General features: G+C 33.9%; 1 protein-coding gene across 1 annotated transcript in view; it reads left to right on the forward strand.

Annotated features, from left to right (window-relative positions):
* LOC150100290 (intermembrane lipid transfer protein Vps13-like) overlaps positions 1 to 12,246 on the forward strand; it is a 186,728-nt gene extending 174,482 nt beyond the window's left edge. Inside the window, exon 10 of the mRNA XM_090402627.1 lies at positions 12,000 to 12,246. Within this exon, the coding sequence (XP_090258753.1) occupies positions 12,000 to 12,246 (247 nt within the window). The remainder of the gene's footprint in view (positions 1 to 11,999) is intronic.
* Positions 12,247 to 13,514: the final 1,268 nt, after the last annotated feature.

The following is a 13,514-nucleotide window of genomic DNA, read 5'->3' on the forward strand; positions in this document are numbered from 1 at the left end:
CTTTTATGTAGTGCAAGCTAAGGCAACTCCGATGGTGAGGATTGTATTCTCATAAGCTCTCTGGCCAAAATTTCAAATCTTCCGAAGTTTCTAAATATATTCAGCTTTGAAATAATGTTGGATATTTAGTATCCACTATTTCTACATAATTCATGTCGCCAGAATGAAGCCATACGGCTCTTTCTTTGAAAAGTAAAGTATTCTTTCAAAGATATTGTATCAATTTTTGCAAAAAAAAAGTGAAATAATTCCCTATTTTAAATTTCAAAGAAATAGTAGTTAGGAATTTTTCAGATGTTAACAGGCAGATCTTGACCCCCACCCCCAAATAATAAAAATAGTTTCTTGTTGGAACTGCATTAATCTTTTGTGATATAATAATGGTACATTTCAACAATAAAATTTGCGTGTATAACCACAGTGTAGTGGATAATAAATGGTGTAAATTGCAAATTTTAAATTCAAGTTTAAATATTATAAATTTATGTATTTTAAACATATTAAACCAACTGAATGAATTTTGAAAATAGTACTCTGATTTTATATTGATACCTATTATGGTGCTTTTCTGTTGTAAATCTGAAACTCAAAACTTCATTAAGGGCAATCTGTGTGGGTAACATTCTGGAGTATGTTGCTTAGATTTTGTGCTCTGTAGTTTTACTGCTATTTAAAGTGATTTTTACCCAATTTTAAAGAAGTTCCAAATGACAGTACAGTAATAGATCTAAAGAACTGAAGACCAACTGTAAGTACTTTGAACTTTTAAACAAAAAGATTTTCCCTACTTTAATATCAGCCAAACAAAGTGCTCATGCACAATGCACAGATCTGCCTGCAGCACGAATCAAAGATGGCGACAACAAAGCATTGACAGAGTGCCACGAATTTTGCTAAAGCTGACAAGACCACCCGAAGCTCAGAATTGCCTAACTGTAAGCTGGAGATTGCAGACAAGAAAATGAGCCTTCCATACGAGTTTTGCTGGCACTTGATACACTAATTGCACAAAAATTAATGAATCAGAAATAAAACTAATCTCTGCTAGCCATTCTTTTGTCCCTTGTGCATTCCCTTCATTTGAGCAGTTTCTAAATTTCAGAAAGCACACAAACAGCCTAGAGCAGTGCCTTATTATACTTGATGATACTTTCTTGCATAAAATCAATGCATTAAAAAAAAATCAAGGATTCACAATCATTGTCTTGACATTAACGCAAGTTAATGTCAAGACAATGATTTGTGAATCCTTTTGTACTTAATTTTCATTCAAAAACAGATGTGATGCTTAGAGAACAATTCAAATTTCACTCCTGGAAAATCATAAGATGGCTCTGCTTTGGGCCCATGAACACACAAGGAGACAAAACGAATCTTTCCACACTTAGAGTGACCTGCGATATGCAAACAAGGATTGGTATTCATAACCACTATGAATAACATGTCAGATGGCACCTCCACCATGCCAAGTGTAAGAGCCCAGCCAGATCTTACTTATGCACAGTGGAAACAAGGGTAGAAGATTACAGCGACAGCTGAGAAAAAAATGCAACAAAGTGGAGATGATACATGGATGATCAGTTATTAAAAAAAAAAAAAGCACTAATGTAAAAATCCAGTTCTACTAACAGCCAGCATGCAAACTTGAACTCTATCACTGCATGGGGAACACGTGTGACCCATGCTGTCAACAGCAGACCTCACAGAACTATCCTAATACACTATACCAATATACTGGGCCTCATTTCCAACATCAATGATGTTTCTATCTCCAGTCTGCAAAACCTCATCTACTTTTCCTGACAGAAGCCTACATTTCTATTCCCATCTCAAGCACTACTCATCTCAGCTTTCCCAGTTACACACTCTTTGACTAGTTTCACCTCAAATGTGGAGTTTGTGCATATATTTGCTATGATATGCCATATCAAAGCATGCCCAACCTGGAATTTTCCAATTTTGATCTCCTTTGGATGAAAATATCTGCCTAATGTCAAAATTATCTGTTTCTACTGCTCTTCCAATGCCACCAATTAAAGTAGATATTCTTTTATTCAACTTTCCTAACAGCGAGATCATTTTCCTTGGAGACTTTAGTGTCCACATCATCTGGCTCTCCTGCTGAGGAATTTGCCATCACCAACAACAACCTTACACAAATAGTGTACCTGCCTCCCAGAATATTAGACAACCCCATCTACCTTCCAAATACTTTGGACCTCTTTCTCACTAGTGACCATCCAAGTACACTGTAAATGTAATCTGTCTTCTAGGCAGTTCAGACCACAATCTTGTCCCATGGAACAACATAAACACAATCATCACGTTCATATATCTATGACATTACAAGAAAGCCAAGTGGAATGATGTATGTAACTTCTATGCCATATTTCCTTGGATGGATTATTGCTTCCAACCATTTGATCCAAGCTTGTGTGTTGAATGTATCTTCAAAATGATTCTTATTGGCATGACAACATGATTTCCTGTTCTACCCTAAGTTTCCATCCCCCTATGTTTCTTCCACGGGTATGGCGAAGTGGTACAAGAAAAGAATAGAGTATACTATAACTGGCTTGCATTCAAAACTCCATCTACCTGTCCCACTTATATCAAAGCCTGGAATAGTTGCAAGAAAACTATCAACACATCAAAATCTGACTTTGAGAGAGCTAAAAACAGAAAACTGGCATCCTGTCTAAATGGCAGCCATGCATTCTGAGCTCTATCCAAAACTATTGGGTAACTTCTGTCAAACATTGCTCCCACCACTATATTATGTCATGATGGTTCTGTTGTTATCTCAGTGTTCACTACACCATTGTCACTAAATTTAATCATTTTAATCTTAGTATCTCTAATGTAATAGATTTACACTTCTTTTCCCTGGAAACCACAGCATCCATACTAATATTAATTTATAATAGTCATAAACAGTTTATAATTCACAGCAAGATACCAAAACAGACAGACAGACAGTTTACGAAAACTGTGCATTGGTTGAGCAATATGACAGTTTAAGCAATAACACAGGAGTGTTATTGCTTAAACTGTCATATGAGTGAATGCAGTATCATTATAAATGGGCTTTGGTTATAATCGAAAAGCATCGTATGAACAGATCATTGTAAAGCAAGGTATTACATAACCTTTTACAATAGGTTGCTCAACATCTTGTGGATCAACTCTCCATAAAAAAAAAGAAATAAAATGAACAAAAAGCATTTTGCTGTATAATGCTCTTGACTAAAATTAAAATACAAAAATATATTTTCATTTGTTTGAGCATATTTATATTCAAGCAGATTTAACCCAGATTTATGTGAACTAAGACAGTTTGAAGTATCCACTTAATCTGTATTTTACTGCGTTAACTGCTATTGGACTAATGTATGTAAACTTGCTGCCATTGCCTATATGTTATATTGCAAATACGATATGAGATAATTTAGTTGGTGCCCTAATACAGACTGCCAACTACGAGTTATCTCATAATCAGCAGTCAACGTGTTAATAGATATAAATTGAATCATAAAAATTAATAACTCTGGTTCCATGCATAAAAATATTTCCTTTTCAGAAAATTTTCATTGAACCTGTCATGAGTATATTCAGTGTTATCTAAGAGATAGAACAGTAATACACACATACATGAGAAGAAGAATTAACACTGCAGATATGGAATCATCTTATTAGAGCAGTATGGTTTAATTATATTGTATCAATGAAACTTTGGTTGGACTTTTGATTTGGATGGACAAATTATTATTATTTCATTTATTTATTTATTATTATTTATTTTATTTTTTATTTTTTTGAGAGATTAAGCTTTGAACTCAGAATAAGTAAATTTTGTTGGGAGGTAACTGGATCTTTATATACTGTCTGAGCTACTTCAAAGCAGCCATTATTAATGTATCTGGAGAACTATTTGCAGACTTCTGTCTATTGAATGAAAGAAATCTGTTACTGGTATATATATTTTTAAGATGACTTTTAGCTCTTCTTGAGTGAGAGTTTTCCAGAAGTATTTATCACTAATTTGTTGGTATCATTATGGTTGTGAAGTATTAATAAATCATTTTATCTGAATATATCTCATGGATTACATTTATCCCCACTTATCCCCAATAAGACCAGAAGTAGTTACTTGAAGTAGTACTTTTATAATTAGACCATTCGGATCTACTAGAACTCATGATTCCTTATCTGCACTGCTAATCTTTGTCATGTATACACTAGATACTTGTGTTGATGTTTCATCATCGAATCATGCTTGAGTCACCTTGAGTGAAATGGTGAATGAAAAAAAAACAAACTTTTATGTAAGTATCTGATATTTATTGATTCACACAATTTACCTTAACATCAATAGTTTATATTTAAATAACATGATGAGCAGGGTCTTGCTTATTGTATTATTTACAACAGTTGCTTCTAAATCACATAATTTTTTTCATGAAGGAAGTTGGATCGCTTTTTTATATTCTTTTTTAATTCCTAATGCGAAGTATTTACGTAATGTGCTACATGGGTTTCAAATATTTTCAATTTACTTTCTCTAATTTCTTTCCTTAATTTTATAATTTAGTTAGCCCCTCTCCTCTCTATGATGAATACATATTATGGGAATTGTTTGCAATATTTTTAGTTTTATGCTGAAGAGCATGGCACTCTCACAGTTGAGCAAACTAGATATATTTCGTACATTTCACTCTTGCACTGTGCAGATTATGCTTTTCACAGATAATATTGAATTACTATTTTTCATTTGGAACATTGATGCATTATCTTCATTTCAAATTGCTAAAAATTCTCAAATTTTATTGCACTAATCTATGTACACTCATTTAATTTTATTCCAGTCTTTTTAATTGAATGTAACTTTTTTTAGTACTAAGCTGTAATTTATGCACAACATGCACTTTTACTAATTTAAATTTGTTTTTTGCACAACATTGCTTCAGAGTAAATCAAAGGTGAGTTAGAAAATTTAATAACTTCCAAAGACAATTGTATTGTAGAAATTGTATGCATAAAGTCAGCAAAGGTCTTATGCTTGCAATTTGGATAGTGATTGTAGTATAGCACTATAACTTACAATATATATTATTTTTGCAGGACATAATAAACTTTTTTTTGCATTTGATAATGAAATGTTTATGTGTGAAATATTTTTTAAAGAATCTAACTTGTTGATTATTTGAAATCACATTCATTTCAAATTATTTTGCATTTGATTAAATTTGCTAGCTCCAAAAATTTTTGTGGAGTTGATTTTTGTTAGCAACTTAACATCACAGAAATGTAAATAGATGTATTTTAGCTGTCAAACCTTTAGTTCAGTTGTGAGAAGTAATAAGCTAATGGATGCTTATTGTGCATAACTCTCATTAATGGAAAAATATTTATTTTAGTTCTCAATGCCTTTTTTGTTCAGTTGTGATTAACAAGCATTCATTAGCTATACATTGCTTATATCTTGAAGAAATCATGTTCGAAACAGTACAATGTGATAGTGGAACCTTTTAAATGAACAAATAAAGCAATATATGGCCATATATGCATTATAAGCCTCTCTGCCTGTAAGTACCTAATAACACAATTTTGTTTTATGTTGTTATGTTTAAAGTGAAAGCTACATATATTCATAGAATATGGATTTTTTTTTTTTTTTTTTTTTTTTTACTCCCATCCATGAAAGGTTGTAAACACATAGTACACTAGTACTGTTGGTGAGCTAAGGTTTTATTATTTTATTGTTTGGTTACTATTTTTTACATAATCTGAAAATCCTTCTCTAGTGACCAAATATGAAACTTTTTCAAGCCACTTCTTATCTCCAATACAGGGAAGTGGTCTCACACTGGAAATTGAAATTTATCTTCCAAAACATTTATACCTACATCAGGATTTAAACTCCTAAATGCTTGTGTTACAAAACTTTACAGATTTGAAATAGGAAATGATAATCTAGTTTTGACAAGGATAAAAATGACCAACACATTAAAATGAAAACTGTATGTTAAAATATACTCAAATATGCAAATAGTAATGGGGGATGGATTGAACTTTAGAGACTCAGTTCAGGAGGCACAGAGTAAAGTTATCTATAAAGATTAAAAAAAAAATCAGAACTCTGTGGCAGACAAAAGTTCAATATGTGCGCTTTGAAAAAAGAGAAAAAAATTAGAAAACCATGTTAAGTAGCCAAAAAGAAAAAAAGAGTTCTGGGAATATTTTAGAAAGTACATGGAAGATAAACATCATAAGGTTGGCAAAATATTTTTGGTAACTTTGTTGTGATATTTACCTTGCATATGCTTAAATATTTTTACTAAATACTTATATCCACATATTGATCCAGTAATCTTCTAAAAAAATTTAGGGATTGGGAAAATAATAGCACTGAAGCAATCAAAGATCATGAAAGGGATAAAAAAAAAATTGAAGAGGATAAGGATATTCTGGAGCACTTACTTCAGTAAATTATTAAATGTATTAATAAGTGATGGAGAAGTCATAAAAATTATTCAGCAGAAATGCAGTTCAGGAATGGAGTACATATGAATATGAGAACGTACAGGATAAATGTCAAAAGGCAGCTGGAGTAGATTAAATTCATCTTGAAATGCTTGATTATGAAATGCTTAATAGAGAGTTATCTCAGAAAATTACATAAGATGGCGAGAAGGAAACAGTTCATAACTCTCAATCTGTATGATGGAAATTGAACATTTTTTATCTAGAGCAGGGGTCGCCAGACTTCTTTGACTGTCGACCTCTTCAAGAGTTTATCGACCCCCTCTAGTTTACTATTACGTAATTATAATAGGACAAGCAAAAAAGACACTTATGTGAGTTTTAGATTGTTTATTTTATAGTTACAATGTTTATTGTATTGTATAATATAGTATATATTATTATATTGGCTTAACATTAAAGGGATACGGTTTTGACGTCCTTCTTAACATCACATATTTGATAAGAAGGGTTAAATAATATATAAAATTTAATTTAGATAACAAAATAACAATAATACAATCTTCCTTATATATATGAAAATAAGACTTTTATTAACTTAGTGTACAATTTACTAATGTTGTCAATGTGAAGGGTGTGCTTCGTGACGCTTGACAAGATTAGCAATGTTGGGTTCAAAATTAGTAAGTTTGTCTTAAATCGGCACGTAATTCTATATCTAGCTTATTTCTTTGTTTTGTTAAAATGGAATTGACATGGCTGAAACCAGCTTAATTCATGTACGAGCTTGGAAATGCAAGCAAAAAGGGGAGTGCCACTACAGAAAGTTTTGGATATTTTTCTACAACATTTATATTCGTCCAAAAGTAACTTAAAGTCCTATTTTTAAAAAACATCTTAGCTTCAAGATCAACTGACAATTCAATAAATTCATCTTGTAAGTTACATTCGATATTTTCAATATCTGCAGAAAATGGCGTGATAACCCAATCTGGAATGTGCATGTTTTCAAAATCTGCAAAACGCAATTTAAAATCATCGCTCAAATTTTGAAGATGTTTTGTGTATATTTCTAAGTCTTCATCTTTCACTTCCAACTGCCATAGATTCGAAAAGTACTGAAAATCTTTTCGTAACAATGATGATTTAAATAAGACAAATTTAGCTTGGAAGCCTAAAAGAATCCTCCGAGCTTGAATAATCGTGACAGCTTTAATTTGTAGATGGGTCTGTACGTCATTAAATTTTGAAAATAAGTCTGCCAAGTAGAAAATATGATTCTTATTTCTCTTCAGTTCATCACTCAAAAACAAATTAACATCTGTAAGAAACTCTAGGGTTGAGTCGAACAACTCAACAAATCTTTGTAGACTTGCACCTCTAGACAACCATTTTACTTCAGTATGCAAGAGTAATTGGTTTGCTACTTCATCATTTTTTCACAAAGTTTGGCAAACAATCGCGATTTAAGAGGATGAGCTCTAATTTAATTAATAGATTAAATACACACTCTTAGAGTATCATGGACTACATGGCGAGGCCTAGTGTGGAACATCATCGAGCATTGGAGTGACCATACGGCATCTGTAGATGCCCAGTGAACACAGAGAGAGTATCATGCAGTTCGTCACTGAGAGTTTTTGCCCCAAATGGTTTCGGTGCAACTAGTGAATAATACGTACGCTTTGAACTTTTTCTTTCAGAAAGGCAGCGAAATCTCGATAACAGCCAACCATTGCAGGTGCGCCATCTGTGGCTGCTGCTGTTATTTTAGTAAATGGAATATCATACTTATTTAATTATTCCTCCATTCGCTGAAAAATTGTCAACCTCGTTCCATCACTTTCAAGATATTTTGCAAATAAAAATTCGTGAATAATTTGATTTTTGGTTTTACTATAATATCTTACATAAGCCATAAGAATAGAAGAACTATCTAATGTAGATTCATCAATTTGGATGGAGAACTTACTATTTTTGAGCACTGATACTACAATTTTTTTCATAGTATCAGCACTCAAAAAGGCTGAAGCTCAAATATTAGCTTCAGCCATTTCACCAATACGTCTTTTCATAGTATTCTCACTCAATGGTAAGCATTTTAAAACACAGCCAGAATCTTTTTTCATTATGGTTTCAATTACTTCTTTGATTGCAGGTATAACAATGTACTCTGCAATTGTATATGTTTTTTCTTTTTTTGCTATATTAAAAGAAATATTGTAGGAGGCTGTTAATCCTTGTTTATTGTCAGCTTCGGCAGGTGCTTTCGTAAATGATTTTACAGTTGGTCGATGTGTGTATTTCTCTTTCAGTTCTTTAAAAAAGTCAAGATCTTTATCTTTCTTATCGGGATGGAGTCTCTGAAGATGATCTTTCATTTTTGCTGGTTTCATTGCATCGTTATTAAACGTTTTTTCACAAAGAAGACACAGAGGCCTCGTTTCGTTTTTTAATGAAGCAATAAACCCAAGTTTCAAATATTCTAACAAATATTATTTGCATTTCTTTTTAGAATCTGAAGCTGCCATTGTGGTTACTGGGGTTGTAACAAAATAATTAAAATTGAAGTCAGTAAGCAAAAGTAATAAGTCTAAATAATAAACCTACTCACATATTTCTATAGGATGTACAAAACTACCAGCCCTGCTCAACTCTTCAACATAGAGAAGTTTAGTTTGTGAATGAATAACGATTGAATTATAACATGTATGTTGATGAATTTTAGAACATTAACGCTTACTTGTATGTCGATGTGCAAAAATGAGACTGGGATCGAATATGTGTAAGTAAATAAGCAACCGGGCATGTGTTGCAATCTCTCTCCTGCTGCGCCGGCCGGGCGGGATACTTGATTGGCCTCCATAACTATTTTCACGACGTTACTCCATCTTACAGGTCCTATTCATGTCACTGTTCCCACGATTCACTCTTAATTGCGTTGTCATTCAGGATGGAGGTAATCCAAGTTAACCGAATTAAATATTACCCATACAATGATGTCTTATATTTTTCTATTGACCCCTGAGCCCAAATCCACCCCTAACAATGTTATATCGACCACTTTGGTGACCACTGATCTAGAGCAATACACAACTTATAATTATATTGCAAATTGATAGTTTTTTTAAATAATTATGGTCACAAAAATTTTAATCACTACTGCATTTTATTCTAAAATGCAGTAGTGATCTCTGTAGGTTTAGTAAGCCCAATTTATTAACATTGCAGGTCTTTTATATATGCTGCCTATAGTTGATTTAAACCAACTTGAGATCTTGGTTTTTATTATATTGTGTAAGACATATCATTTTGCTTGCTTCATTATATCTACTACCTACATAACTGTTGAATTCTATGTATGGTAGTTTAGTGAGTTACCAATTTACTTGGTGTTTTTCTTTGGTGGTGTGATATACCAGTTCTGATTTATGTGCTTGTTTCTTCTTCCCATTCTTAATGTTCTTTTTGATGGATTTCGTCAGATTGACTCATCCTTCCAATGTAACAGATGTTGTTAGTATAGAAGATTATGTACACTTCTGATTGTTTAAGAGGTGGGTGAGGTTGTTTTGGCAATCTTAGCGTCTTGGATATTTTTTGTAGTGGTCGAAAGACAACTTTTAAGTTGTTTTGTTTCAAAACTTTCTCTATTTTTATTTGTAACATTTTTTAATGTAAAGTAAAGAAACAGCACCTTTGTAGTTGTCTTGTTGTTTTATATGCTTAGGAATATGTGATGGCCTTTTTAAACTGTTGTTGATAGTTTTGAGATTATGTCCATTTTTTAGGCAATATCCTTAAGATATATTATTTTTTATTTTTATCATCATTCCTTGATATTATAATTACCCTGTCTTTGAGACTTTTGATGATGCTTTGTTTTTGCACTAGGTGGTGGTGTTTTGTGGCATATAGATATCTGGTTAAATAAGCCATTAAATAACCTGCACCAGGTAAGGTACATCTCACCCGGCAGCTGACAGCCTCTACTTCAAGGATTGATGGTAGTGTGCACCATCCCCTCGGCTAGTAAGTAGCAACTTCTGACTAATACCTCACCTTTGGGGTCCAAATGCCAACTATGGTATCTTAGAAACGAGCATGTAGTATCAAAGTAGACATACCAGCTCACAGAGCTAGCTGTACTTACACTTTTCCAGAGGCAAGTGGGGGCCTGAGGTGCTAGAGTGCTCTGGTGTCCCCTTCTTGTTCGGAGCCCTTAAATTGGCCATAATCCCCCCTCCCCCCTCCCCCAAGCTAGCAAATGTCTCCCCAGTCAATAAGGTTTGCATCTATAGCTTAGGCAGAGGGCTATGTTCAAAAAGTCCACTACAGTCTCCATCACCTTAAAAATGAGCAAACACAACCAAAGAAGGACATTGGGAATTGCCTGAATATTTTTCAGTTCAAGGGATCTGGTGATGTAGTGAATTTTGATCTTGTAAATCAAGGGATGCATGAGATCAAAATCAGAGGTATAAAATAATATTCTACCCAGGCACAAAGTAGACATTGTAACCACTCCTGGCTACATTCTTTTCACTGATAAACCTGATGAAAGGCATGGCCTTGTGATCTATGCAAAAGCAAATTTGGAAAGAATCTCCAAATAATCTCTTGATCATTCACAAAGCGACTTTTTTGCTGGTATCTGGTTGGACAACTTCTCAATCTATAGTGTATATTAGCCTCCTTTACTTGACTGGCCTAGCCCTGCACTTCCTTAGCCAGTTCATATTGGCATCATTCTTGGCGATTTCAACTCACACAGTACATTATGGAGATACAATAATGATGACAACCCAGGCCTGCAATTAACAGATGGGGTGTTAGCAAACAGCCTTCACTTCCTTTCTGACAGCAAGTAACCTAGAACATTTAAATCTAGAAGATAGAAATAGCCACAACCCCTGACCTTTGTTTTACCCACTGATATGGTGGTAAAAGCAACTCCTCTCTCTTTAACCTATCAGGTACTGCCTCCTTTTCCCCACAGCCAGCACAGACCATGCCTAATTATGTAGGACTTATAATCCCCAGAAAAAGAACTTCCCAATAGGTTAGCCAGTTTGGTTTCCTTGATGGGAACCTCAGGAAACCAAACTGGCTAAAATTTACTGAATTCACTGAAAACAACATCAACATAATTCTATTTACAGTTGATAACTATGAAAGATTCATATTATAGATATGAAAGATTCACTAAACTTCTCATAGCATCTGGCAAGAAACACATCCCTAGAGGATTCAGAAAAATCTACACCATGCTGGTCAGCCAAAAGTAGTATTCTTTTGGCAGAATATGAACAACAGAACCATCTAGACACTGCTTCTGTCCTCTTAAGATCCTTGGATGATGGTAGAAGAGATTGCTGGCATGAAGAAATGAACATCCTCAACTTTACCAGGTCAAGTCGCAAGGCTTGGTCACTGCTCTGTGGACTGGGAGGTACCATCACTCTTAAACAGGACTAAAGGAAAAATAAACTTTAATAGTATTGTAAAAATTTTAGCACAAAAAAGTTAAATTCAAAGCACAAAATAAGCTTTATTCAACCTGTACAGAGACTTTTTGAAAAAAAGGTTTTATCATGTCCTACATGTACAGCAAATTCCAATCCAGTAACTATAGATGAAATTGATGTAGCACTCAAACTAACTAAAGTGGGTAAAGCTCCTAGTGTTGATGGCCTCCTTCCAGACTTTCTTACTCACCTTGTCCCAAGAGCAGAATCCTGGCTATCTAATTTCTCTCCATGATAATTAATGATGAACGGCTCCCAAAACTTTGGCATGAATCCAAGATAATAGCCCTTCCAAAACCCAATAAGTCAACCAATGACTATAATAATTACTGCCTTATAGCATTACTCTGCACTCCTTACAGACTTTTTGAAAGGATTATCCTCTCTAGAATTTCTCCTAAAATAGAAGCCATCTTACCCAATGAACAGGATGGGTTTAGGCTTAGCAGAAGTTGCTTCGACCAGGTCCTATCTCTCACAACTCATATGGAAGCTGGATACCAAAAGGGTTTAAATATAGGTACTGCCTTCATAGACCTCACATCAGCTTATGAACTGTATGGAAGAAAAGTTTACTGTATAAATCAGCTAAAATAATCAACTGCCAAAAAACCTCAATTACTTAGAACAAGTGTCCAATAGGAAAATAAAGGTTCATCTGAATTCACAAATAAGTGCAACATTCACCCTTAACACAGGTATCTTTCCTTGCCCTAGCTTTATTCAACCTGTACATAAGCGATATTCCTCCAACAGCTAGTTGAAAGTTTATCTATGCTGATGACATAGCTATAGCCACCAAGACTGTACCTTCTAAGACCTTGAGTGAACATCTGAGCTCATTACAAAATTACTTGGAAAGCTGGAGGACTATCTCCTAATCCTAGCAAAACTGTTGTTTCTGCTTTCCACCTAAATAACCACAAAGTTCATAGAAACTTAAAAATAAACTTCTGCAAGAGGACTAATCCATGAAAGTAACTCTTGTTACCTAGGTGTCGCACTTTACTGTAGTCTAACTTACGGAAAACATTTGGCAAAAATGAAGTTAGAGATATCTCCAAGGAACAACAACATAAACATGCTGACAGGCACAACTTGGGGTTGTAATGCTTCGATTCTTAGAATGGCAGCTCTGGCTCTAGTCTTCCCTGTTGTGGAGTACCGTATTTACTCGAATGTAACTCGCTCTTGCGTATATCTCGCACCCCTAATTTCACTTTACGAAAATATAAATTAAAAAGTTTTGCATATACCTTGCACATGAAAAAAGTTTAAAACTTTAAGAAACAGATAGTGAATGTGTTATGGCAGTTTCATATATTTTGGAATTCGGTTGAAAAGAATCAGTATTTCAACTCAACAATTGTCAGCTTGCTTTTGTCGTTGAGTTGTGCGATCTTTTGTTAATACTCACCAATCATATGCATATCTGCATAACTGCGATATTTCTACAGGTCTACCTTTGCTGTCCCTTTTGTGCTTCACTTTCACTTCTCATTA

Source organism: Typopeltis vanoorti, chromosome 13 (genome assembly GCF_054136105.1).
Source record: "Typopeltis vanoorti isolate ZY-2024b chromosome 13, IOZ_Tvanoo_1.0, whole genome shotgun sequence".
NCBI lineage: Eukaryota > Metazoa > Arthropoda > Arachnida > Uropygi > Thelyphonidae > Typopeltis > Typopeltis vanoorti.